Here is a 25,456-nt window from a genome sequence, read left to right on the forward strand (position 1 = left end):
ACCGTTTGAACAGCGGTACTTATGAGATACGAGACAATGTCATTTCTAGGTAGAGACACAGCAATGTATCCATAGTACTGATCTCTTCAACACAGATGTAATGAGAGTAGATCAATTTAGAGCTAATTCCGTTCCTGCGGACGGCCAAACCGTTTTTCCTCTTCAAATCAAAAGATACATTGTACAAGACAACCACCAGCCATGCGAGATTTGTAACCGGACGGCCCCACCATGTATTCAAGCAACCATGCAACCTTCACAACCTCGAACTCTCCGTCGTGCGTATAATTTGGTTCTGCACCACCAGCAACAGTGCGTACAAAGTCTCGATTCGCTACATACCCCGCCCAGGTTCCAGGTCAACACATTCTCTCCAGCTAGAACACAACCAAAAAGTGCTCACCGGGACAGGGATGTCTCTTTCTCTTGCCATCCTCACCACCTCGCCAAATATGACCTCGACTTCGATTGGGTGGCCTCGTTGCGCGTCAAGTAGCATACTTGGTTTGTGTACACTTTGAGGACTCATGTGAAGTTTTCTTGTGTTGTCTATAGTTCGCTGAACGTGAATGGTCGGTATTCCTTCTTCGCTATCGGGGAATCCTAATGCTCGACCTGGTGCGAGGGAATCAATATTGAGCGCCACGACAAGATCAGTTGGGCTCACCTAAGGCTATGAGCTCCAGTAAGATCGCTTCTATAGTAGGTATAGTATATTGTTCAACGAGGGCGGCAGTTTTAGGGGAGACGTAAGGCGTATAAGCGATGGAAGCGCTGGGAGGAGGACGAAAGATTGCCGGAAGCGTGTAGCTAGATGTATATGACAAGAACGATTAGGCTCAGAATGAAGTCGAAACCAGGCATGTGGGCATACTCGGTAAGGGTTGAGAATGAAGAGAACGCCACGTTCCAGAAATTTTTGGAGAACTTGACTCTTTGGATCTCTGGGACTATTTTGACTGTACTTCCACCTTTCTCTAGAACCTCTGCAATTCCGTTCAGGATGTCGGCTTCTTCAGGTGAGTTCTCGGATGTAGTATAATCATTATGGCGATAGATTCCCAAACTTACACGATCCTGTTTCAACGCAGAAATATCAGCGTGAATAAATTGATGGTTATGTGGCCACTCACAAAGTCGTTATGCTCAACAACATCCGGTGCTAAAAGGTTGGTTCCGATATACAACGCGGTACCGATGACCTTCGGTTCGCCTTGTCCAAGTCTCTTGATCGTACGATATAAGTCTACTTCCACATTCAATCCATTCTGCAAGATCACATATGAAGGCTGAGGATGGATGTCGGTGTATGGAGGAGAAAGTAACGGTGTGAGGATCTGCGATGTCTGAACAAGATCTGGTACAGCTTTGGTTGTAACAACAACATAATCGTACGGCTGATCAGCAGCTTGAGACACGGATTGGCAAACTGTATGATAGTTTCAGTAGCAATCCAGTGATGGCCAAGTATGAGACGTACGTCTGTCTGGCTTCCACCCAAGAATATCCCCATACTTCTTACTCTTGATATGTATGCCGTTTCCTTGCAGACTTGAGATCATTGATCAGGGTAAAAGAAAGAGGACATACTTGCGACGAGGTCGAAATTACTTCTTGCGACCGCTGTCACTCTGGCAAGGCCACTGCGTTTGATGATGAGGGAATCTTTTCTAGAGTCAGCGTGAGCTTGTTACGATAACTATGGGTATTCCCCACTTACACATTGCCCCTACAGCGCCAAACCCAACCAGTAATACTTCTTTTAGGGGCGTAGATGTAGCCATCTGAGATAGACGTAGACTTCTTCAAATTGAAGCCGCTCCGAATTTATTATTTAGAGTCATGTGCCAGCACTTCATACAGTTCGTTGCTCTAGAGTACATGTACAGTAAAGCTAACGTTAACGTTCTCTATCTTACCTGCACTTATACATTGTAAACCCTTGCTGGATGAACTATGTGCGCCTGTTGAACGTTGAACGTTGAACTTGAACGATGAGCGCTGAGCTCTTAATTCCGCGGGCGGTATGAGTCAACCGGCGAATGCCGAATGAAGGGTTAAATAAGGCTTCTTTATGTTTGGTCATCCATCGACGTTGAACTTCACACTGTCACATCTGCGGTTCTTGTGCGGCAGAGTGCAGTTCAACTTCTCAACTTCTCGTGTACCTGCGTAACTCATTCTGAAATCTTCGTCCTACTTTTTCTGGCGTGAACCTTTCCTGTCCCTTCCACCAGCACTATCACAACAGAAATGAGCAGCTACGGACGAGGCGGTGGCGGTGGTCATCGAGGCGGGCGAGGCGGTGGGCAAGGCGATTTCCGAGGAGGAGGCGGGCGTGGCGACTTCCGAGGCGGTCGAGGTGGAGACAGAGGAGGGGGCGATAGAGGTCGCGGACCAAGCCCAGGCAGAGGCAGAGGTTATGCTCCACGAGAACAAGGAGGGTAAGTGACTCGTGCAGAAGGAATGTTTGTATCTCTAACGTGTACCTGTCCAGGGTGTTTGTTCCTCCGGGAAACCCTCCAGCTCAACTGGATGCTCGTATTAAGGACGATTTAGACCTCGATCTCGTTGGGAAGTTGAATAGCTTACGAATCTCTGGCTCTGAAAATTTGCCCTTGCGTCCTGGCCATGGAAAGATTGGGACACCTATCAAACTCCGGACGAACTATTTTCCTGTAAAGGTTCCCAAGGCCAACTTCTTCGAGTACGACGTTGCTATATCTCCTACTAGGGGGACTGCCAACCGCCGAGTCAAGAGACGGATTTTTCAGCTCGCAGAACAAACCCCCGATTGGGCGAGTGGCGGTCTACGAGGCACCGTCGCTCACGATCATTCGGCGAAGATTATAGCGGCGAGGCTATTAACGCAGCCTTTGACAGTACACGTGCCATGGGTTGAAGAAGACGGACGAACGACAGCCAATCAGCAATACGTGCTGACTATCAATTATGTACAGGCTATAGACACAACGACACTTATTCGGTATGTCACAGTCGCTATATGCGCTTTCCAATTTTCACCCATATCTTCTCTCAAGATATTGCCAAGCGGACCCCAACTACAAAGACGAAGACGTCCTTCCAATCATATCCGCTTTAAACTTGATCCTGGCTGCCTATCCAAGTAGTAGTCGCGAAGGCGTAATGGTTGGAAGGAACCGGTTCTTCTTCCCAAGAGATACACAAGCGACCCCTCTGGGAGGCGGCTTGGAGGCGTTCCGGGGCTTCTATTCGTCAGTGCGACCTACATTGAATCAGTTGATGGTTAATGTCAATGGTAAGTCAAAGTCGCTTATCCTGAGGTTCCAGTTTCTCAAGCTCACTTTTTGGTATTCGAAAGTCTGCACTACTGCGTTTTATACAGCAGGAAACTTGGCAGAGAAAATGATAGAATTTTCCGATGCAAGTTTCGGTGCCCGGATGAGCGCTTTCGTCAAGGGTGTGAGGGTAAAGACTAGACACCTTGGGTACACAAAGACGGTGAAGGGTGCGAGTAGTAAGACTCCTTCGCAGCACCAGTTCGATTGTCAAGAATTAGGGGGTCGAGTTAGCGTTGAAACTTATTTCCTGCGAAGCAAGTTTTCCGTTTCATTTCAGGTTGGATACTCCGCTAACATCCTGATGCTAGAGTATAACATCAAGTTGAGATATCCAACCTTGCCATTAGTCGATGTCGGGGGGCAGAAATCAAATTTGCTTCCGCCCGAAGTGTGCGAAATCCTCCCGAACCAACCTTTCAAAGGCAAGCTGTTAGAAGAACAGACTGCGTCGATGATCACGGTTGCAGCCAAACCTCCAAATGTCAACGGCACTGCTATAGTTGGAAAAGGTCTCGATCTTCTTGGGTACCATGGAGGACCGGATAAACCAGTGATGAATGCCTTTAATATTAGCATTGGTTCACAGATGGCAGTCGTTCCAGGTCGGATACTCCCTCCTCCTGGGATTCAATATGGACAAGGGAAACCACAGGTGGATGATCGGGCTAGCTGGAATTTGCGAAATGTGAAATTCTTCAAGGGAGCCACCCTCACCAATTGGGCAGTTCTTCTTATTCGAGATGGAAACGGACGTGATGAGTTCCAGGGTACCGCCGACCCAAGCCTCAAGCAGACGATCGATGGTTTTGCCGGCATGTGCAAAACTTCCGGAATGAAGGTCCCGGACATGCCGTTCGCCTTACTGGAGGCCCATCTTCCTCGCAAAGACCCTAGGGATCCCATAAGAGGACTCGCAATAGGCGCAATAAGAACCGCGATCATGTCTTTGAAAAAGAGACCATCCTTCTTACTGGTCATTCTGTCGAACGGCGATAAAAATATCTACTCTGGACTGAAGCACCTATGCGACTCGCACTTGGATGTCCCGACTGTTTGTGTACATTCTGCGAAAATTCGCAAGGAAAAGGGTATTTTCCTCATCGCCCTCCAATTCGTTCCGTACACTAAGGGATCCATGTAGGCCAGCCACAGTATTTCGCCAACGTTGCCCTCAAGGTGAACATGAAACTCGGCGGTGTCAAGCAAGTCATTTTTAAAACTCGAGGAAAATTTGATAGTTAACCGTCCTTCCAGCCATGCTCTAGATCCGAGAAGCATGAGTTGGCTCAAACAGGCACCGACTATGCTTGTAGGTATCGATGTAACACATCCTTCACCTGGAAGCGTTAAAGGAACGCCTTCTATCGCTGCCGTTGTTGCGAGCGTAGATGCTAACTTTGCCCAATTCCCTGCCAGTATGGAATTGCAAGAAACTCGGAAAGAGGTAACTACTCTCAGCTCGCTGTGGTAACTGCGTGTTAACTTTTTGGCCGATAGATGGTCACGAATCTTGCTCAAATGATGGAGGCACGTTTGAAGCTTTTCAGGGCAAAGAATGACAACAAGCTTCCCGAGCGTGTTTTGGTATACCGAGATGGTGTCTCCGAGGTACAGGAACACTATGGCCTGTATTACTGATGCTGACAACTTGGTCGTTTTAGGGCCAGTTCAGCATTGTCGTAAATGAGGAACTTCCTGCGATTCGTGCCGCCTTCAAGAAATTCAGTACTCGGGGGCCATACCCAAAGTTGACGATCGTCATCTGTGGAAAGCGTCATCACACCAGATTCTATCCTACCGAAGCTCAACAGGCTGATAAGGATGGCAACCCTAAAGCGGGTACTGTCGTCGACCGAGGAGTTACGGCTGTCTATAATTTTGACTTCTTCCTTCAAGGTCAGTTACCATCGTCTTACACCCAAATCTTTCTTATTCATCCCATGTTTCCCTTTCCCATCAGCCCACGGTGGATTGCAAGGAACCACCAAGCCGACTCATTACTATGTTGTCCACGACGAGATGAATTTTACTGCAGACGAATTACAGCAACTGACGAACGCTGTCAGCTATATGTTTGCTCGGGCCACAAAGGCAGTGAGCCTGGCTTCTCCGGCTTATTACGCTGATTTGGCTTGCGAACGTGGTCGTTGTTATATTCACAAACTGTTGCAAGGTGGAACCAGTGTGAATACGAGCGCAACTGGTGCTGAACAGGCTGTAATGAACGAGGCTGTTCAGTCGTGGCATGGCGGGCCTGGATCACAGTTGAAGGACACTATGTACTACCTTTGAAGATGATGCGGTTTCATTATACTTCTTTTTTTTTTCCCTGTGTTTTGTTTTGTGGATCGCTTTCATTGTATGCCTGTATTGTACTAGCTGTGTATTCTTATCACTAATGTGAGCTTGATTTTGAGGCTCCCTCCATGCCTTGGGCCTTGGCCATTCGTACTTAATCAGATCCGTGATTCGTGGGAATGCAATAGTCTCCCTAGGCTGCCTCTCACGGTTGCAGGCACTCGCTAGTTAGCGGAACGTCTACCGCGCAGTTGCTCTACAAGTACGAGATTACAGAGTCGGTAAGCCCTGTTTCGTTTCAATTACTGTTTCTCAATAGATTTCCCACATTCACCGAATTTCCTTCAACTTATTCTTGAAGCAGCTCTCTCCAGCTCCCGAAAACTTTCCATATCTCCCGAATTTCATGCATCAACCATTCGATCATGCAGTCAGCTGCAACCATTGTGGAACACTGGTGTTCGATCTTTGTGTTATCGGAGAGGAGACGGACCGTTGATTGATTTAAAAGACGCGAAAACAGCTTCATTGTTTACAGCGGTAGTTGGGTACCATGCGCTCCTCAGGTTCATTGGGTCTTCTCGCAGTCCTACTAAGTTTTGCCTTCAACATCCTCGCATCTCCACTTGCCACTCCCGAAAACACGAACACCACGATAGCCAGCCGAGCTGACAGCTCGAAAGTTGGCTACTTCTTCGTGCATTTCTATGATCGCCAACCCGCGATCTTTGCTCATCTCTCCAACGGGAACAACCCTACCTCTTATAAAGCTCTGAACGCTGACAGAGCCATTCTTGTACCTACCGGGGGAACAAAAGCCGCCCGCGACCCGTATCTTGTATCCGCGCCAGATGACTCCCGGCATTTCATTATTGCTACGGATCTCGACATCAACGCCATTGGTGGGGATTGGGGAAGGGCGGTATCGCAGGGCTCTAAGAGTCTCCACATCTGGGAGAGTACAGATTTGGTAAACTGGGACAACTACAGATTAGTCCAAGTGATCGGATCCACTGCCGGAATGGCTTGGGCCCCAGAAGCAGTCTGGGATTCAAGCCGTGGTGCTTTCCTGGTACACTGGGCATCGAGGTTGTACGCTGCCAGTGATACCGCGGTACGTACTGTTTTATTTTACTTCAGTTCGGCAAAGCTGAAGCGCTGGGTACTAGCACACTGGCACTGCGACAAGAGATCAAATCATGTATGCATACACGAACGACTTCCGGACTTTCACAGCTGCACAACCATACATTGCTGCGAGTTGGCCGGTCATCGATCTTACTATTCTTTCCCTCGGCGGCAGTTCGTACGCGCGCTTCGTCAAGGACGAGACTATCAACCGTATCTATGAAGAAAGATCTAACAATGGTCTGTTTGGGACGTGGACTAGAGTTGGAGGCAGTAGTGCTGTTATCACTACCACCACCACAGAGGGGCCACTTGTATTCCAGGACAATCGAACACCTGGCCTAGTCCATCTCTTTTTGGATGCTTACACAACTGCCGCAGTGAGTGATTTCGTATAATGGGGGTACTGTTTGAACTTACGACCAGTATCCCTAGGGTTATGTTCCCTTCCAGACCAACAACATCGACCAGGGACCGTGAGTATTTCGTGTTGGTTTTCTCAGAATTGCCCGCTAATAGCGAGAACGCTCTGTTTTAGTTGGACCGCTTCTTCGACTTCAGGCTTCCCGACCTTGTTGAAACACGGAGTGGTCAAGCCTGTCAACCAGGCCCAATACAATGCCATCCAGGCCAAGTGGCCTTGAGGATTTTTCAGTCAGCTCATACCTTCTAATAGACTGGTTCACTTTGGAGGTATTCAAACAAGCCAACTAAAGCGTGAATATACCAAGACTCTTCTTATGAGATACTGACCTATACGAAGAACAAAATATGAATATAATTGTCCATATTGATTCTCGAGGATACTAATACAACGCGGGTACAAATGAATTTTTATCCTATTCAAAATCTTTAGACGTTCAATCGCTCAGGTCCAGCTACCTAATCTCTCCTTTGCGTCGTTCCACTCGGCCTCGATTATCTTCAAAATTTTGTCATTCCGCGGGGTGAAATTACATTCAAAGCTGACGGGTTTCGAATTGAAGCCGTTTGTAAAATTGTACGTATCTACAAGGTGATATGAATCACCGCGCGCCCGACTGGTTAGTTGACCTCACCTGGCAGAATTGGTTCGCCGCCCCTGCCCTTTGACGGGGTAATGTCGAAGGCCCACAGAAGTCTGGCTGTATTCACGAAGATAGAATTTCGCGCTAGAAAGACGGTGAATGGTTAGCAATAATCCCGACGATGACGAGTAGATATTTCAGACCGAGATGCATGCCGGGGCACTGCCTACGTCCGAAGCCGAAAGGCAGATCGAAATTCTGGAGTCGTGGATCATCCGTCTCAAGAAACCGTTCCGGTCGAAATATTTCGGGGTCAGGAAACATGGCTAGTAAATGACAGAACCATAAGAGTTAGAATTTCCACTCTGAGGCCTTTAGAAGTCAACGGACCCGGATCCTTCATAATACCACTGTTCATCCAAGATTGAAGAAATGCACATAGGATGCTAATATACAACTTACTAGAGGTTTGCAAAGACGGTCGACCCCATGGGAATGAACCTGGTCGTTTCAAACCATGTCAGCCAAGCGCCTTGGCTTCTGTCAAGATAACGAATACGATACCATCCGTTGTAAAAGTCGTCCGCAACGACGGCGTGCGGTGTCCCACCCAAGACCGCCACAGGGCGCCATCTAATAGTAAAAGTCCATTAGGCATAAAATGGCCAGCGGTAGGACTAACCGAAGTGTTTCGTTAACAAGGGCATTGATGTATTGGAGGTTTGGCTTGTCGGCGTATTCAGGGAGGCGTTCGAGGCCCACGACGCTGTCTAGTTCCGTCTGAGCCTTTCTCATGACTTCGGGAAAGTGCAACATAGCAACTATGGTTTAAGGTCATTAGGGCTTCGCGTCTAAAATATGCGAAACAGAAGGACACACGAATAAAGACGGTTAGGGTCGTGGCGGTAGTCTCAATACCAGCACCAAACGGAGTAGATACCGCGTATGCAAGCTCCAGTTCCGTCATCCCGATTTTTTGTAGGTCATTGAGGCATTGCGCTGTCAAACAATCGGGAATGGTCCCAGATTTCATCCGAGCTTTGACATCGTTTAGGATATGCATCAAGAATGTAATATCTCGTTGGCGACGTTGTTCTGGATGTTTACGGAACCACTGGAGCCGGCGCTTGAGGAAGGGTGAGTCCGTACAGCATGAACAAAACAAACGGTTGAATTTGCTCACCGGGAGCTTTAGAAGCCACGGCCAAGATTCGACGATGTACTTTCCGGGGATGCTATCGAGGATCATTTAGGACAGTGCCATGTTGACGATCGGAGACATTGTAGACATTGCCAAACTCACTTGACGCTACAATTGCCACAGGGTCCACAACGGTACCGAAAAAAGGTCGACTAGAAACTTACCTGGTCAAATCTAATATCAAGCAGAAAACCTTCAGTTGGACGACCCGCTGACTCGATCCTCAAACTCACAATCCATCGCTTCCATGTTTTCTCTCACAACCCATTCGTCGACTGATTCTACTCTTCGACCGTAAGTGACAGAGGTGACAACACTTGCAGCATATCTCCAGTGACATCAGCTCTGACCACACATGGTCGCGCAATAAATATGAAGATACCTCTGGATATGCCGTTCGTATGACGTGGGATCGGTCAGGATGTCGTGCAGTAGAACTTTTGACTCTAGTGACTGAATGTCTTTGTAAGTTTCAGATTTCCTAATGTGAAAGCCATTATGTAGAATCTATTTTTTGACACGGTAAGTTCGGATATCCCATCGCAGAAGTAATGTCACTCACTCTTCTCCACTTTCTCCAATGTTCGTTATTGGGTAACATTAAACCACGTTTATTGTCAGATAACAGTTCACCGCTGCAATCGAAGGTCAGATAGTGTGCAAGAGAGCCGAAGAAGTTCTTTACGCGACAATAAATCTTGGTCGGCTTGAGTATATGTCTGAGCGCTTCTCCAGGAGGTCCCAGGCTGCTTGAGCCGTTCCTAGGACTGACACGGCATTCAGAATTAGTTGGGAAGAAAAGCTAATCGAGTTGGAAAAAACGGACCAATTACTGGTGTAGAACCGAGGAATATTGAGACTACTGGCCCTGAAATTCCATGAATGAGTAGAAAACGGAGCTGAAAAGGTAGCAAACACCCAAGTTCACCATAAGCTTTATTCCATTCTTCAAATTTCCGCCATGGCTTTACAACAGGCATCTGAGACGTGTTTCCACTGAAGGGGTTACCGAGAGGGCCGGGAGGCATAGTTTTCCTCAAATTATACCATCTCAACACCCGGTAGACGATGAAAGCGATGTAGACGGTAACAAGGAGTACGAGTAGGTCGTCCGAAGTGATCATAGTGGTATTTCTGGACGTAGCGTGTCTTTGAGCATTCCTGAGTCAGGGAGCCAAATATTTAGCAGCTTTGGGTGGGAGGATCGTCCGAATACAATGGTTATTTCCCATAGTCGTGAGGAGTATGAGTCGTCCGACGATTTGTCGCGGTCACATGCTCTGCTTGTTGTGCCGCAATGCCGAAGAACTGCCGAAAGGGACATTTTCTAGGTTTTTAGGTTGTCTCGCTAACTGCCGGCAGCGCCGCCGCACTCGCTACCGGTGAATACAAAAATTGTATAAAAAGGTCATGACACACGTTCTCGACGTCTGGGCGTACATATTTGACAGAATATTCCACCGAGTCCCAGGATCGCAACTTTAGCAGACCCTGCATCCATCGATTCTGTCTCACAGCTGGCGTGAATAGCTCAGGGACTGGCACACATTCACGGGAAGCCATGGAACGCCAGACGGAGTTAATTATTTAATTTTGACTTCACTCTTTTCCTCCTTCCATCGTTTCATGGATCCATCCTAATACCCTTCTGTTTACACCGAGTGTTGGCGGTCTCCATTCAAAGGAAGAGTTGGATATGCCCGAACGGTATATCTCAGTGTGAGTTAACGAGCAACTTTTCTTTCTGAACTTACGCAGATTTCAAAAGTTCTCTAGCCGGCTCTTGGATGAGTGTTTTTCTCTACTCGATGGAAATCACTCTTGGTGCCTACCTCTTCTTCTACCATAAACAAAACGGATTCCAAAAGTTTATTGTGGGGAGCTCGCTTCTCCTCGATACTTTGTGCACCGCAGTTGTGTGCTACAACACATGGCTTCACATCGGTCGGTTTAATTCAATATTACGCTCAAAGTTCGTTATCTCACCCATAAACAGACCCTTTGACGGTTCAGACCTGGTGTCTAGGCGTCATCATCATGCTCACCTACCTGGTTTCCGTTTTCGAACAAGTTTTCCTCCTTCATCGATACTGGATTATGTGCGGCCGCCTTGTTTCTCTCTCTTCGATACTGATTTTCTGTGTAGTGCTCGGAACAAAATTGTTTTATTACTTGTGCTCCTCGGAGTCATTATCCATGTGAGTTATCTATGATTAGACTATCCTTCAATGGACCTTTTCTGACTTCCAATTCTCACCAGGTAGTCTTTGGTTTCATCTCCGGCATTTATGTTTTGGTCATTCGTCAACCTGTGTACCATTTCGGAGTTTCTTCCGCTACGTAGGAGTTCTTTTTCTCCTTGTTTTCATCATCTGAAACACACCACTATCAGGATCGCAGCTGTTACTTGTGCTGCCACGGATTTGTTTATTGCAATAAATATGTTTCACACGGCCCGTCGCATCAATACTATAGACACCTCCGTGCAAAAGTTCGTAAATTAGACCTCTACTGGGTTCATTGAAGGCTAATTACTCATGCTTGCAGTTTGTTGTACCGTCTGTCAATTATCGGGATGACCAACGGAATCGTTACCGCGACTACAACAACTCTCATGATCATCTTACTCTTCACGTCTATAGAAGGTGTGTCAGAACGCGATTCTCTTCGCTCTTGCTTTGTACTGACAAGTCGCAATGGTAGCATTCACTCTCGTGTTTGACCTTGTCGGTCGAGTATACACTCTCACCATAGTTGTCAACTGCGTCGCGCTCAAACGTCAGAAACCCCCACGGGACGAATCTGTGACTCAGACCACCAGAAATTCGAGAAGATCAGGCTCGGTCGTTTTAACAACCCTCGGTCAGTTGCCCCCTACATCTTCCAAATCCATGGATCTGTCTCATGACGGATTCGAATAGAACTCAACACTTTTACGATTCCTGAGGATATTGAAACCGAAAGCAGCGAACCGCCCTCTCACGCCAAATCGGTGCCGGTGGCAAGAATGAGAGATACAGAAACCCCGGACAGTGTTATCGGTGTATATTAGAACCTCGAAAAACCGATGTATATAATTATCGTACCGTGCTTATTTACCTATTTTTATTTGATCTTCAGGCGCTCTCGTATTGACATCGACTCGTGTGCTACCTGAAGTACCAGTACCATGAATGTCCTCGTCTACTCTGGCCCTGAGGCGCTAACACCTTCTCTGAAGTCCTCGCTTTCTTCTCTTCAGAGTCTATTGCGAACCAATTATAGTGTTCAATCCGTCACTCCTCAAACATTGAAAACCCAACCGTGGTCGACATCTTGTGCACTCTTCGTCCTTCCGGAGTGTCGGAACGTCAATTCTTCACAATGGATCTCATCTCTCGACACGTACATCGAAAACGGTGGATCAGTGTTGTGTCTGTCCTCAGGAGCTATCAGGAAGACGCATCCATCTACGCTACAAGGAATCGATCACAATTCTTTACGTTTCTACCACAAGCCATCCGGAGATGTTATCTATCCTACATGCACCAACGATGCTATAACAAAACCCCATTATACCAATCTAATAACTCAAGATCTGGCAGTTATCGAAGGCATCTTTCAATCGAATATACGTGGATTTGATGGAGTAGAATCAGGTCGAGGGTGTCGAACTTTGGCATCTTACGCAGGACAACAGGGAAATTCTGCTATGGCTGGCGTTGAATTCACGATAGGATTGGGGAAAGTTGCATTTTGGGCTTCTAGTCCGGAGTACACAGCGATGGAAGAACCAGCTCGATCCAACCTTCCTCAAATCGACATCAATGAGGCTGAAAAGAGGAGATTTTCTGTGCTACAAGCAGCGTTGCAGGAAGCGGGAATCCGTGTTCCATCGAATACGAGCGATGCCTCAATTTCTCATCCTCTTCCACAATTTCTGCTCTCGTCGAAAGAAGATGCAGTTTCGAAAGTCTTGGAGAAGATCGGCCAGTCAAATCTTGGTCCCAAATCCACTCCCCTCAAGGACGAGAACGATACATTCCACTTCCACGAGTTTGACGAAGCTGCTCAGATTGTGACTGAGGCACGTACTTCCGTCTCATCATCAAGAGATCCAGCTATGTGGCAACCCAAGCGAGTCATAGTTTGCCTGGATAGAGTCATTCCAGACAGAAGCCTTACGCCTTTATTCGATCTCTCACTATTTTTCCGGGCATTGGCGGACGCTTCCGCAAAGGAAGGTTGGCAGATCGATCAGGGTGGATGGGGAAGTGGGGAAGTGCTATTATATGGTGAAGTAGTGACAAGTACACAAACGATGTTGGATAAGTGAGTATCTGTATCTATTTCGTACGCGAAATCCTTTGTTGACGTGAAACAAATCACAGGAACCCTCGACTTCTCACTAGATTTCCAGTTCCACTTGTTTCCCTCGCGTCTCACCAGATCGCCGGCCGTGGCAGGGGTTCGAATTCATGGGTATCTCCCGCGGGCTGTCTGCAGTTCTCTATTCTTCTTCGTGTACCATTGAGCTCCTTCCCGGCAAACAAACTAGTCTTCATTCAATATCTGACTGCGTTGGCGATAGTCGAGGCTTGCCGGGATGAAACGGTCCTCGGGAAACAGGGGAGCGTCATTCGAATTAAATGGCCTAATGATCTCTATGCGGTATTCGGGGAAGGAGAGAAAGAGAAGAAGAAAATCGGTGGTATCCTCGTTAGCACCAACTTCTCGGATGGGAAAGCTGAAATTGTCATCGGTCGGTATCCCAATCATCACATGTTGAGCTGACCGAAAATGAAGTCATTAACACTTAGGTTGTGGCATCAACATTCTGAATCCCGCTCCGATATTTTCCCTCTCCCAAGTTCAGAGAGAATCCGACGCGCCGCTGAGTATGGAAAAGACGGCTGCTGCAATCTTGGCCAAGTTTGAAAAGATGTGGAGAGTCTTCACCACCGGAAGGGGTGATTTCAGTCCTTTTATGGATCTTTATCTCGAGCGATGGCTTCACTCGTACGTTTCTCCTCATTCTCAGAATGAACAGAAACGAAATTCTGAACGGTAATCCAAGTGACCAACTCGTCCATTTGACAACAGTCTCACCTCCGACACAAGCGAGGATATGTGGAATCACGCTTGACCACGGGCTTTTGCGTACTCTTCCTGAACGTACAGGATGGAGCACAGGTCATGGGGGATTCATCGACCTCCAACCGGATGGAAATAGCTTTGACCTCATGGCCGGCTTGATCAAAACAAAGTCGTAATGTGTAATCTATATAACAAGTTGGAGGGACAACTTTTCCTAATACTACGAGAAAACAGGATCCCGAAAAGAGATAAGTCTCATGCCGAAGCAGTCGAGCCAGTATAAGCATGGATAGTCTGGTCTGCGCATCCAGCTGGTGTTTGGTATGCATAAGCTCCCAGGTTCACATATAGATCCCTGTTCCCGGCTGAGTCGGGACAAACCAGCCATGCCTACCAACAATGCTAAAAGTCAGGCATATGCAACATGGCAGTGGTTTTGACATACATTATTCTGGGGTCTCGTGATTGCAGGATTACTCCATTCGAGGGTGTCCCCACTGAAGTCGAAAGTACCTGCAGTAGCAGGGGATGTCGACCAAGTGACCTTGAGTTTCTTGACGGTGGGATCAGTTAGGTCTTCTACGATCGCGTAAAGCTTTCCACTGGAAGCCATCTGAACGAGTTGACCGCCTGTGACTTGGAATTGAGCAGCCTCGGAAGGTTCACCAAGGACAGCCTCTGAGGCTGTACCCAACGTCTCGGATCGCAGGTATTTGTGGAAATTAGGATCGACCTGGCCAGAACGACAACCACTAGACTCGTTGGTTGTTCAAGAATAACATGCATATAGTACTCACCACTGCCCGGATCCACGAGTTTCCAGGAGCAAGAGTTGCGGTACCACCGGTAGCTGTGGTAGTGGATGTTCCTCCCCCCCCTCCTCCAGTAGTAGTACTAGTACTCCCCCCACCATCACCACCGGCTAAACACTGTGAGTAGTATGGATTTAAGACAGTACATGTCCAACCCGAGGGGCATGTAGTGGGTCCTGGCCAGCCGATTCCACCACACTAGAAGAAGGACAACTCAGGTCCTTCATACATTCACAACTCTATCCGACGCACCTGTCCCCATTGAGGCGCAGTTTGAGCGAATGCAATGCCTGCAAATAGTAACAATGTTCCAGCGAAATACGATCGACAAGCCATAGTGCTTTGAGAGTCGTGTCAATTGAGCTTCCTGTTTATTTTATACAATTGAAATTCGACCGTCCGAGCAAATGCCTCTTTCTCGGTTTTGAACTTGAGAAGGCGGTCCATAACGGTTGAACATCGGAATGGGTATGAACCATCTCAATTGAAGTTGTGCACAACCTCAACCTTGGATCATCCGAAACTGTCAATGAGTATTCTATATATATCGCGTAAGGGACAAGTGACAATCCGAGAAAACCCAAAAGGTTCTTGAGGGAAACTACACATACATTACACTGATGCAACTGTCCAGGAACGACCTAACTAGTCTAGGACGCTTCCTCCTCGCTAACGATTGGTGATGAGTCTTTCTTTTCCTCCACTACCACCATCGATTTGGAAGATTCCGAGGAACCCACACTCTCGTTCTCTTGATCAAGGACAACGCCATTCAAAGTTTGAACAATATATCCCCGTATTTCGGTTGCCCATGCGTTGAACCCGTCAAGGCCGTGTTGACGTACTAATGTGAGAAGTCGTATGAGCAAGTATGCTGAGACCAGCATACTTGTGAGGAATGCAGCAATGCAGACGTTGACAAAGAGGGTGAGAATCAGAATCGACCCTACCCGGACGTAAGAAGGTCAACAAGGAGACAGTTCCTGCGTGGGCTTCTCACCTAATACAAGAATAATCGCCAGAGAGATGACCAAGACTAAGCCTACAGCAAAGAAAATGATCCCAACGATAGAAAATGCTATTATGCCCCTGCAAAGGGTGGTCAATTGCGTAACTTAGAAGGCGATGGTGACGACTCACAAGAGAAATAGGATCGGAAACAGACTAAGGAGTCCAAATGCAAAAAGGAATATCTGAACGAGCGGAGTTGGTCGCAATGGCAGTCAAGGCAAATTGTTCGTCTCATACCGAGAGCACAGGAAACTCCTCGAAATAGCCCTTAGACGCTTGAAATGCGGGTCGAGCATACCCAAACTCTAGCCTGCGGAAGCAATCAGGTAAATGTTGAACACAATAATGAGCCAAACGTGCTTGGTAGCATATGCCTGAACTGACGAAGCGCTTCGGTCGAAATACGATGCAAGCTTGTTGCTTTCTGGCGAGTCCATTGGTTCTAATTATCCTTCAACGGTTTGTTGTACTTGTTATGACGATCGGCAGTAAACCAGCGCGTAGTGATGGTGGTTACGGTGAATGATTTGTAGGCCCGTGGGGACGCATTACGCGACAGACGCGACCAATTGTTCTTGAACTCGGATTCTGCCCGCCATTCTACAGTATGCACATGCTTCTCACGCTTCAAAGGTCCTTTTTATTGTATTTTCATTCAACTTTCAAGCTTCTGAATCGGTAGGGGCCTTTGCATCATGGCAAAATCACAATAAGGCTGATGACCAATGGTGGGGTATCTCCAGGAACGATGAACAAAAAAGATCGTTTTGTATAAGAATGCTCCCAGTCATCTCTTACCGGTCAGAAAAAACACTCGCTTTCCACCCCCAACCTTTTTAATCCTCAAAATGAACATGGACGCGACCTGGACGGCTCTAACAGAGATCAGAGATGCGGGACTCTACTTGATGAAGAATATAAATACACCTTCTGGTGAAGGAGAACAGGCCATCCTCATATCCATCTGTGAGTCTGCCACTACGAGTGTTTGACGAAAAATCTAAGTCGCAGAGTTTCTACAGACACCAGAATGCTGCTTCTGTTGACCCACCATCTCTTTACTGTTCTTTCAGTACCATTTAAAGGCCTTCTCGAAAGATTACTGCAAGAGTTTCCGCCTATCGACTTTACAGCACCCGTTGATCCAGCTCGACACGCCGAGAGTTATGATCTTCGCCTTGACTTTCTACGATTACTCCTTCCAGAGAAAAGAATCGTTGATGACGCAGTATGCATAAAACTCGGTATAGCATACACCACATCTGTCTCTTTCTAACTGAGCTGACACCCAGTCTCCAGTGCAAGAGCTTATCCCTAGATTGATGCTTGTCGTGAAAAAGATTCCGCACGACACGTCCATTTCCAACGAGGATTGGAAGCTCTTGCGACGCGATAGCGAAATTGTCTTCATGGAGATGGTTATGAGCGACCTTCTACGAGAATTCCCTTGCCTTGGAGAGGATGACATTGAGGCGGGGAGGACCGACGGCAGCCCTCGCTGGTACCGTTTATTTCGAGACGAGGACGAGAACAGGGATCTTTTCGATGACGATGAAGAGATGTCGGACGCAGAGACTGATTCTACCTTGTTTGTCTCGCCCGCCCTCATAGACGATAAACAGCTATTCGAAGAGGACGATGCAATTGAAGCATGCGAAACTCCAACTTGCTACCGATTCTTCATCGATCCTGTCGTCCCCAGACGAGCACCGCCGAGCGGCGAGAGCGGTCAGCCTTTGGATTTGCGGACTAGAATGCTGATGGAGAAACTTGCGGAGTTTTTAACCAACCGTCAGAGTGACATACTGCAATTGGCGGTGCTTTGACCTGTTCGTGGACGTGGAGAACATCATTCGGGCAGCTTGAATTGAACACCCCGCACCATTCCATGATTCTATCTTTCAAGTATACCCACTGGTCTGTATGATATCAGTATTTTATAGTCATTCGTGCTCAAATTGCTGGCGCGTCCTTTTCTCTTAAGTCAATTTAGAATAGGTCATTGCAGAATACTAGCATTAGAACAAGTGGCGAAGAGATAAATCGTTACCCTGTATGGCCCCCAGTACTAGGATATAGGTCGTACACACGGCCCGAGAAAAGTAGGAAACACCAGTAAATAAATAGTAGGAGGGTTCCCATGCTAACGTACTCATAGCTAGTGGCGCTTGCGGCAGTTGAGAGATTCATCCCAACGTTCGGAGCCAACCCCTTCAGCAACTACAAACAACCCGCGAGGATCATAATGGTCCTTGATAGCGAGCAAGCGACTATAGTGGTTACCAAAGAAGGTATGTGCCGGATTAGACTCGTACAAGGAAGCCTAGGAGGCATCATATACAACATTCATTAGCCAACTATAGAACGATGATAATAAAAAATCGATTGAAGGCGAACTGACCTCATTGAAGTACGTCCCGCCACCGGGGTGCAGATTTTCAAGGATAGAAAGGCAGTCCTTGGCTCTCTGTTTCTGTGCTTGAATCTCGGCAACTGTAGCCCCTTCCTTCCAACCACCACCACCAATACCCAAAGCTAAGCCGTCCCGCCAAGCCGGATTGACACCGACAGAGTCTGGATTGACTGAAGAGACCACACCCCCGGCGACTTGACTAAAAAGCAAAGGAAATACTGAGGTGAGTAACAGCCGAAAGAACACAGAGAAGGAGGTCATACTTGAAATTCAGGGTACCATTGAACGCAATGACGGCGTCCGCGATCTTCTCGTATCTAGTTTCATAAACGCTTCTCGGGATCAAACGCGAAGCTATCTCCTGATTAAACCCGTTCTGTGTGCCATCAGCGAGGACAAGTGTGTACAAGTTGTAAAACGAAGGGAAGGGGAAGCTCTCGAAGCTCGTATCAGCGGACATATTGAACGTGAAATTGATGAAAGGTGCAACTGTCGCATTCGCAAATGCCCAATCTGTGTTGGGGGCAATCAAGATGCTGAGCAGCGACGTGGATGAGAGGAAGGAGTAGCCTCCCCAACGAGCGTCAGCGAGGGTTGGCTGGAGCTTGAAGTATTCGGACAGAACGGATCTTGCTACCTCTGTTGATGAGAAATTTGAGCTAATGAAAAGACCAACGACGGGAGCTGGATCGTGTGTGAGATAGGTGACGGAGGTTACGACACCATAAGTTCCTCCACCTCCCCCTCTCAAGGCCCAAAAGAGGTCAGTGTTGGTGTGAGCGTTCGCGATTAGGTGTTCACCGGATGCAACCACAGCAGTGAACTGTAATGCGTTATCCACCCCTTCAGAGAAAACCATCAGAGGATGCTTGGAAGGAACGGAGAGGGTTGAATGATTTACCAAGCCCGTACGACGGGGACCAAGCACTATGGCCTCCACCCTGAATCCAACCGCCAGCAGCGCCAACTGATCCTCCAGCAGATATACCCCCGACAACAAACCGTCCATTTTGTTCAGCTGCGTCGTAGGCTTCGTGCCACTGGACCCCAGCTTCGACAGTGAGCGCTGGAATTGAACACCTTTCAACCACAAATTGAATTCAAGAGGACTCATAGTCACCTTTGTAGGTCTTGTCTTTCGGACCGCCGACCGGCACAAATGCACCGTCATAGGTGATATTCTTGAGGTGATGTGTCCACAACAAGAACGCGTTGCGAGCAGTGCTTCGACCCAAGAAGTCATGCCTACAGTGAAAAAATCAAGTGATAGATCAGATGGGAGGAGGACTTTGACAGCCACACGACATACCCTGTATTCTTAACGACCAAACGCAAATTATGGTTTGCAGCAAACTGAACAGCCGCCTGGACATCTTCCACGGTGCGAGCATCGACGCCAACGGGAGGTACACTTCCTTGAGTGCAAGGAACTCCGAGTGTGGTATTGAGGTAACAAGCACTGATTGTGTCATTCGGGAAGATGAAGGTCTCGAAGTTGGTATTCTGCATAGACCCGGGTTGATCGGAACGCCAATTTCCGTCCGTAGTGTGGAGCTGAACATCGGTGCAGTTACCGGAAGGATTACCTACTGGATAACACACAGCGGCAGGAGGTAAAGGATGGATGAGAGATTGAGAAACGCGGGCGGAAAGGCTGGCGAAGTCGGAGTCGTTGGGCCAGCATGCATCACCGTATAGGCATCGACACTCGTTCCCTCGGGAGGTCAGACTCGCAACGAAAGGTGCAAGTGACGCGAAATAAGAGCAAGATAGCAGGTAGGACCTCATCTTTACCGCGGTAGGTAAGGTCTGGAGAGCGTAACCGAGCATAATATCGTCTATAAATACCTGGAACTTTCGCAAGCTTACTTCAACAGCTTAGGAGTAAACCGGGGAAGGCATCTGGACAAGGACAGGGCCAATTAGTTGGGTATCTGTCCAGAACAGATCGGCTAGTACCCACCTTACTCTGTGCGCAGCAGGTTTTAATTGGCCGAAGGTTCGCGCTCCATGCAAATATGACATGCGCAGCATCTGAACGCGTATGCCTTTTCTGACTTGAATAGATCGACAGTGTGACTATCTTCCGGCTGCGCCCACGATTGGTGTTCCGAAAGATACATGTAGTACGAGAAACTGAGGAGACCGTGGGAACATTGGATGCCCACCGGCAACGTAGGCTATTTGAAAATTGACAACTTCCGCACAGGTCTGACATTTCTCCAAATACCTAGGTTTCAACAGCTCCAATAATTACGGGGAAGATGTTTCAGAATTATCGTATAAGAGGGTACGCCTCAGTCTCAGCAGTCCCACCGACATGTTGGGTGCAACTCACTATACGCTACTGGCAACATCTCTTCTCTCGTTAACTTCTGGTTCAGTTGGGTCTGACTGCAAATGTCCCTACGGAGATGCTTGTTGGCCGTCTGACTCGGAATTCGAGCACCTCTCATCTCAAATCTCACAACCCATTATTCGCCCGACACCTCCCCAAGCAGTCTGCTACCCTGCCTCGAATCCCTCAGGAAACTGTACCGACGTTCAAACGAACATTTTCAACGGGAATTGGGTCTCAGACCGAGCTGGAGCTTACCAGAACATCAATTTTCAGGCGTACATCTCCCCCAATGGAACTGTTAGCTCGTGTTACTTGAACGCTACCCTTGGCTTTCCCTGTGAACAAGGAAACATACCACCGATTGGCGTTGATGCACGTTCGGCGGCAGATATTCAAGCAGCCGTCCGTTTTGCGGCTAAACATAATTTGCGGCTAGTGGTGAAGAATACAGGGTGAGTTTTGAGATTTTTCGAGGAAACTAAGATGTTTTTATTCACCATTTTTCTCTTCCCCAACAGTCATGATTACCTGGGCCGAAGCGCGGGAAAAAATGCGTTCATGATTTGGACTCATCATCTCAAGAATATCACCTACAACGAGACTTTCATCCCGGAAGGTGCACCGACAACTGAAAATTACCGGGGTACTTTGTTCATCAATATATGTTCTGAAATTTCACTGACAAATCTTTCTATTCAGCGCTCACCATCGGAGCTGGAGTGCAATGGCGTGAAGCGTATGCAGCCGCTGAGCAGAATGGTCGATATGTTGTAGGTGGTATATCCGGCGATGGTTCTGTCGGTGCTGCGGGTGGTTGGATCGGAGGTGGTGGTCACAGTGCCTTTTCTGCAAAATTCGGACTCGGCACGTTCATACAGAATCCCATTACTACTTCAGCTGAAATGTTGACTCTGTGAATAGGTGCCGACAACGCCATCCAGTTCACCGTAGTCACCGCCAACGGTGACCATGTTATAGCCAATGCCTACAACAACTCTCACTTATTTTGGGCTCTACGTGGAGGAGGAGCAGGCACCTATGGTGTCGTTACCTCCGTCACTTACAAAACTCACGATATCGTTCCTGTCACCCTTGCCTTTGTTACCGCCAACTTCACATCACCCGACATCGCCAAGTCGGTTGGAACTGAATTCTTCAAGATCCAACCGAAATTAGCTGACGCTCATTGGGGTGGATACAGTTTTATCAACCAAAACTCTTTTCTCTATGGGATGATTGCACCCAACGTCTCACTCGCTGATGCCAACATAACCGCGGGTCCATTCTTGGAGTTCGTGAAGAAGACGGCCGGTGAAAACAATACAATGACAGGAATGATACCAGCGCCTTCGTTTTATGCTCTCATAAACGCCACGTCTTCGTTACCTACGACGTCGGGCTCGCAAGTGGGAGGGAATGTGGAAATTGCGTCGAGATTGTACACGAGGAAGTTATACGAAAATCAATCCGAGAAGATGGCTGAGACACTTCTAAGCTTTCCTGAAGGTGTTGCGATCAAGTGAGTTATTTTATTTTATCGTTCGTCCCTTGTGCACGCAGATTTACGTGTTTTCGCTCGAACTTGCCAATACTAGTCATGTCGCAGGCGGTGTCGTCTCCCAAACTGATCCAGATTCCGCTGGTTTAAACCCTGGATGGCGCGATGCCCTCGCTGAGGTCTATACGACCGTCAATTGGGAAGATGGTGCCACTGCTGCTCAGATACAAGCGCAGAGGGACGTACTTAAAGGTCAAATCGCCACGATGGAGGCTTTGGAACCTGGTGCACCCTCATACGTGAATGAGGGATCATTGTACGAACCTAATTTCAAGCATACCTATTTCGGGAGCCACTATGATAGGTTGTTGGCTATCAAAGATAAATACGATCCCCGGGGGCTCTTCGTGGTGGCTTCGGGTGTTGGGTCGGATAGATGGGACGCTGAGTTAGTGTGTCCTACATGAGGACGGGGACGTTGGTTGTATATTACTGGCGTTCATAATTGTACAGAAGTAAATGGGAGCTGTGGTAGACATGCGGCTCTTGAGCTTGAAGCTTGAATGTTAGTAGTACCATTCAAGAGCCCTCTGTGGATGAAAAGAATCGCATTGTGGTACAAATACATACAGAATAACATAGCAGTCGTTGGTATCAGTAATAAGGGAAGAAGGTTCCTTCAGCAGACCGTCCATGTCCGGTTACCCCTACTCCACTCACTCCCTCCAAGATAGCAAAATAAAACTACGACTTTTTTTCACTCATCAACACCCTCCTCCCACGCTTTCGCCCTCTCAACAGCCTTTTGCCAACCTTCCCATTTCTCTTGTCTCTTCTCCTCCGCCAAAGCAGGCTTAAACTCCGTATTATTAAGCGTATTCACCTCAGCCAACGTCTCCGGTTTCGTCAAATCCCATCCGAAAAGCTTAATTGCACACCCAGCAAGAAGGGCAGCTCCGAGTGCAGTTGACCTGCGAGGACAAACATTCCAGAGTCGTAAGCGTGGGTGGCAAGGAAACCAAGGGATAACAACCTACTCTCTCATTTCAGGTCGAATGACAACAAACCCCCCGACATCAGCCAACACGGTCATCGCCAAGTCGCCGTTGGTCATTCCACCGTCGACTTTAAGATGCTTAAGCTCGTTTCCAGAGTCGAGTTTCATGCTTTCGATGATAGCACGCGTTTGAAAGGCGTTCGCTTCAAGGGTTGCGCGGCAGATATGGGAGGGGTTGGTGTATTGAGAAATTCCTGTAAATCGGTCAGTGAGTAATACGATGTGGGATGTGTGGGGAACCGTACCGATCAACAACCCCGCGGCACCAGGATCCCAATACGGGGCAAGAAGTCCAGAGAAGGCGGTAACGAAATAAAGACCTCCTGTGTCTTCTTCCTTGGCCGCAAGAGCGTTGACCTTATCAGCGGAGTCGATAAGACCCATCGTATCACGAAGCCATTTGACGGCACTCCCGGCGACAGATACTGCAAGTCGTAAGAAAAAAACCGTGAGGCCATTGCCATTGAGCACCTTGAACAACTTACTACTGCCTTCCAGTGCATAAACAGGCTGTGCATCTGGGCCTGCTTGATATGCGACCTTGAGAGCGATATGCTTAAGCTTAAGACCAAGCTTTGGTTATAACGAAAGAATCACTCACAGTGCTGACCAAACCGTGATTGCTCTTCACAACTTCACCTCCCGTATTGAAGAGTAAGAAAGCACCAGTGCCATAAGTACACTTGGCTTCACCCTCCTTCAAGCACTTGTTGCCCACAAGGGCTCCTTGTTGATCGCCAACAAGACCGCCAACAGGTACTCCCTTTAAAGCCCCACTGGCAACGTTCCCATAAACTTCAGAAGACGAAACGATCTTGGGTAATATAGATTCTCGGAATCCGAAGAATCTGAGTAGACTTGGTTCCCATTGCAAGGTCTTGACGTTTAGTAAGAGAGTTCTAGACGCGTTGGTAACTTCGCAAACGTGTAGATTTTTCTCAGCACCACCTGCAAGGTTCTACGAGAACGTCGGTTAGGCCCACGAAGAGCAATAGGATAGAATATCGCACATAGAGGACCCATGATTCAACAGTACCAAAAAGCAGGTCGTCTGCCTCATGAGCAGCTGCGACATCGGGATGATGGTCCAACATCCAACGGAACTTGACGGCTGAGAAATACGTCGATAACGGAAGTCCAGTGCTAGAAAAAGTTGAACAAGTCAGCCCGACCATTATAGAGCGTGAGTATAGAACGTACATTTCACGCAGTGCATCGACACCTTCTTCGCCCTTCTTGAACTGCCCCTCTGCAACCTCAATTCCCGTTTCCTGAAGCTTCTTTTGAAAGTGGACGACAGTGTTTTTGGTTCTCGAATCAGTCCATACGATAGCTTTGCACAGTGGTTGACCAGTCTTCCGACTCCAAGCAACCGTAGTCTCGCGTTGGTTGGTTATGCCTTTTAGAGTTGAGCATACAATGTAACTTAAAGGCATTGGGTGATCTCACCAATAACTTTGATGCTGTCACTCTTGTAGCCTGATGCCTCCAAGGCTTTTACAGCTTCCTCAATACATTTCTCCACGTGTTCTTGAATCTCTTTCGCATCGTGTTCATGCCATCTACATTAACCAAGGTAAGCCAACAAAGAAACGATCATGTACGCGGTGGTGGGACTTGCCCTGGCTGGGGGTAGTATTGGGGGAACTCTAGCTGGTGCTGAGCGACGACCTTGGCATGTTTGTCGAATATCATGAATCGAATGGATCTAAAGTCGCAGTTAGAAGGGTTCAAAATGCAAGATGTATAACTCACGTAGTTCCGCAATCCAAAGCACCAACGAACTCTCCCTGCTTCAGTTCTTTGGGAGCTTGAACAGCTTTCGCTTTTAGAGCTGAAGCTGACGCTTTGCTGTCCGCGTTAGAGTCCTTCGAGTTTTTCATCTTTTCGTCCCCCTTGAAGATTCGTGAAACTCTGCGTAACATAGTAGAAAACGATTAGGGTGGGGAGGGATAGAAAGGTTGAGAATCAAGCGGGATGAGCCTTTTGAGGGGAGAAGGGTCGCCGCGGGCCGCGGCATCACCGGGAACCGGATTAGGCCAAAATAGGTGACTTAGGCGCTCGTTGATCCCACTTTCCCTACCTACTCCAGCGACAGGCCAAAGCCAGCAAATTATCTGGATGCGGAAAAAGTCGCTTCAAGCCTAGAAGGTTGCTCACCCAGAGTAGCTTCTCATCCAGACATGCCCATCGTACCACCGGGTTGTGTTATGGTTGCAAGTTGGCTTCAGGTGACCGTGTATTCCCCGCATAACTGGCCTTGACGTGTTTTTGATCATCAAGGGCATCAG

The 25,456-nt window shown here is 47.9% G+C and overlaps 12 protein-coding genes across 12 annotated transcripts; 6 read left to right on the forward strand and 6 right to left on the reverse strand.

Moving 5' to 3' along the window:
• Positions 1 to 22: 22 nt before the first annotated feature.
• Positions 23 to 1,793, reverse strand: E1B28_006464 (uncharacterized protein). Its single transcript, XM_043151136.1, has 8 exons — positions 1,721 to 1,793; positions 1,591 to 1,665; positions 1,481 to 1,543; positions 1,134 to 1,429; positions 875 to 1,077; positions 668 to 810; positions 404 to 615; positions 23 to 334 (listed from the first exon to the last, which is right to left on the reverse strand). The coding sequence occupies exons 1-8, from the start codon at positions 1,782 to 1,784 to the stop codon at positions 257 to 259; spliced, it is 1,134 nt and encodes a 377-aa protein (XP_043012229.1). The 5' UTR covers positions 1,785 to 1,793; the 3' UTR covers positions 23 to 256.
• A 283-nt stretch (positions 1,794 to 2,076) lies between these two features.
• On the forward strand, positions 2,077 to 5,765 carry E1B28_006465 (uncharacterized protein). The gene is made up of 9 exons (XM_043151137.1): positions 2,077 to 2,444; positions 2,498 to 2,986; positions 3,042 to 3,280; positions 3,344 to 3,577; positions 3,632 to 4,411; positions 4,465 to 4,525; positions 4,578 to 4,767; positions 4,821 to 5,219; positions 5,284 to 5,765. Exons 1-8 carry the CDS (start codon positions 2,254 to 2,256, stop codon positions 4,959 to 4,961), a joined length of 2,325 nt encoding a protein of 774 aa, XP_043012230.1. The 5' UTR covers positions 2,077 to 2,253; the 3' UTR covers positions 4,962 to 5,219; positions 5,284 to 5,765.
• A 409-nt stretch (positions 5,766 to 6,174) lies between these two features.
• Positions 6,175 to 7,393, forward strand: E1B28_006466 (uncharacterized protein; the record flags this gene model as incomplete). Its single annotated transcript, XM_043151138.1, has 4 exons — positions 6,175 to 6,735; positions 6,791 to 7,129; positions 7,185 to 7,225; positions 7,288 to 7,393. 4 exons carry the CDS (start codon positions 6,175 to 6,177, stop codon positions 7,391 to 7,393), a joined length of 1,047 nt encoding a protein of 348 aa, XP_043012231.1.
• A 224-nt stretch (positions 7,394 to 7,617) lies between these two features.
• Positions 7,618 to 10,207, reverse strand: E1B28_006467 (uncharacterized protein; the record flags this gene model as incomplete). The annotated part of the gene is made up of 17 exons (XM_043151139.1): positions 9,886 to 10,207; positions 9,784 to 9,825; positions 9,643 to 9,724; positions 9,520 to 9,592; positions 9,340 to 9,464; positions 9,191 to 9,285; positions 9,122 to 9,131; positions 9,060 to 9,065; positions 8,940 to 8,991; positions 8,636 to 8,882; positions 8,439 to 8,577; positions 8,321 to 8,389; positions 8,219 to 8,257; positions 8,147 to 8,166; positions 7,960 to 8,082; positions 7,808 to 7,900; positions 7,618 to 7,757 (listed from the first exon to the last, which is right to left on the reverse strand). The coding sequence occupies exons 1-17, from the start codon at positions 10,079 to 10,081 to the stop codon at positions 7,618 to 7,620; spliced, it is 1,551 nt and encodes a 516-aa protein (XP_043012232.1). The 5' UTR covers positions 10,082 to 10,207.
• Positions 10,208 to 10,371: 164 nt separating this feature from the next.
• On the forward strand, positions 10,372 to 12,070 carry E1B28_006468 (uncharacterized protein). Its single transcript, XM_043151140.1, has 8 exons — positions 10,372 to 10,676; positions 10,726 to 10,901; positions 10,954 to 11,155; positions 11,218 to 11,297; positions 11,350 to 11,448; positions 11,505 to 11,602; positions 11,661 to 11,819; positions 11,879 to 12,070. Exons 2-8 carry the CDS (start codon positions 10,888 to 10,890, stop codon positions 12,007 to 12,009), a joined length of 783 nt encoding a protein of 260 aa, XP_043012233.1. The 5' UTR covers positions 10,372 to 10,676; positions 10,726 to 10,887; the 3' UTR covers positions 12,010 to 12,070.
• Positions 12,071 to 12,126: 56 nt separating this feature from the next.
• On the forward strand, positions 12,127 to 14,209 carry E1B28_006469 (uncharacterized protein; the record flags this gene model as incomplete). The annotated part of the gene is made up of 4 exons (XM_043151141.1): positions 12,127 to 13,268; positions 13,328 to 13,698; positions 13,757 to 13,955; positions 14,014 to 14,209. 4 exons carry the CDS (start codon positions 12,127 to 12,129, stop codon positions 14,207 to 14,209), a joined length of 1,908 nt encoding a protein of 635 aa, XP_043012234.1.
• Positions 14,210 to 14,288: 79 nt separating this feature from the next.
• E1B28_006470 (uncharacterized protein) lies at positions 14,289 to 15,181 on the reverse strand (the record flags this gene model as incomplete). Its single annotated transcript, XM_043151142.1, has 5 exons — positions 14,289 to 14,423; positions 14,479 to 14,766; positions 14,831 to 14,955; positions 15,001 to 15,043; positions 15,098 to 15,181. 5 exons carry the CDS (start codon positions 15,179 to 15,181, stop codon positions 14,289 to 14,291), a joined length of 675 nt encoding a protein of 224 aa, XP_043012235.1.
• Positions 15,123 to 16,396, reverse strand: E1B28_006471 (uncharacterized protein). Its single transcript, XM_043151143.1, has 6 exons — positions 16,217 to 16,396; positions 16,094 to 16,166; positions 15,986 to 16,038; positions 15,846 to 15,934; positions 15,457 to 15,791; positions 15,123 to 15,383 (listed from the first exon to the last, which is right to left on the reverse strand). The coding sequence occupies exons 1-5, from the start codon at positions 16,291 to 16,293 to the stop codon at positions 15,496 to 15,498; spliced, it is 588 nt and encodes a 195-aa protein (XP_043012236.1). The 5' UTR covers positions 16,294 to 16,396; the 3' UTR covers positions 15,123 to 15,383; positions 15,457 to 15,495.
• Positions 16,397 to 16,425: 29 nt separating this feature from the next.
• On the forward strand, positions 16,426 to 17,829 carry E1B28_006472 (uncharacterized protein). Its single transcript, XM_043151144.1, has 4 exons — positions 16,426 to 16,534; positions 16,600 to 16,822; positions 16,879 to 17,100; positions 17,156 to 17,829. Exons 2-4 carry the CDS (start codon positions 16,705 to 16,707, stop codon positions 17,680 to 17,682), a joined length of 867 nt encoding a protein of 288 aa, XP_043012237.1. The 5' UTR covers positions 16,426 to 16,534; positions 16,600 to 16,704; the 3' UTR covers positions 17,683 to 17,829.
• On the reverse strand, positions 17,830 to 20,406 carry E1B28_006473 (uncharacterized protein). The gene is made up of 7 exons (XM_043151145.1): positions 20,238 to 20,406; positions 19,579 to 20,123; positions 19,390 to 19,514; positions 19,171 to 19,335; positions 18,533 to 19,112; positions 18,258 to 18,468; positions 17,830 to 18,179 (listed from the first exon to the last, which is right to left on the reverse strand). The coding sequence occupies exons 1-7, from the start codon at positions 20,301 to 20,303 to the stop codon at positions 18,015 to 18,017; spliced, it is 1,857 nt and encodes a 618-aa protein (XP_043012238.1). The 5' UTR covers positions 20,304 to 20,406; the 3' UTR covers positions 17,830 to 18,014.
• A 13-nt stretch (positions 20,407 to 20,419) lies between these two features.
• Positions 20,420 to 22,575, forward strand: E1B28_006474 (uncharacterized protein; the record flags this gene model as incomplete). The annotated part of the gene is made up of 6 exons (XM_043151146.1): positions 20,420 to 20,444; positions 20,504 to 21,062; positions 21,129 to 21,253; positions 21,310 to 21,474; positions 21,532 to 22,129; positions 22,206 to 22,575. Exons 2-6 carry the CDS (start codon positions 20,590 to 20,592, stop codon positions 22,573 to 22,575), a joined length of 1,731 nt encoding a protein of 576 aa, XP_043012239.1. The 5' UTR covers positions 20,420 to 20,444; positions 20,504 to 20,589.
• A 290-nt stretch (positions 22,576 to 22,865) lies between these two features.
• Positions 22,866 to 25,145, reverse strand: E1B28_006475 (uncharacterized protein; the record flags this gene model as incomplete). Its single annotated transcript, XM_043151147.1, has 10 exons — positions 24,921 to 25,145; positions 24,787 to 24,873; positions 24,615 to 24,727; positions 24,366 to 24,564; positions 24,176 to 24,308; positions 23,767 to 24,123; positions 23,651 to 23,705; positions 23,411 to 23,590; positions 23,146 to 23,359; positions 22,866 to 23,079 (listed from the first exon to the last, which is right to left on the reverse strand). Exons 1-10 carry the CDS (start codon positions 25,088 to 25,090, stop codon positions 22,866 to 22,868), a joined length of 1,722 nt encoding a protein of 573 aa, XP_043012240.1. The 5' UTR covers positions 25,091 to 25,145.
• Between the last annotated feature and the right edge of the window lie 311 nt (positions 25,146 to 25,456).

The sequence above is a fragment of the Marasmius oreades genome, chromosome 3, assembly GCF_018924745.1.
Source record: "Marasmius oreades isolate 03SP1 chromosome 3, whole genome shotgun sequence".
In the NCBI taxonomy this organism is placed as follows: Eukaryota; Fungi; Basidiomycota; class Agaricomycetes; order Agaricales; family Marasmiaceae; genus Marasmius; species Marasmius oreades.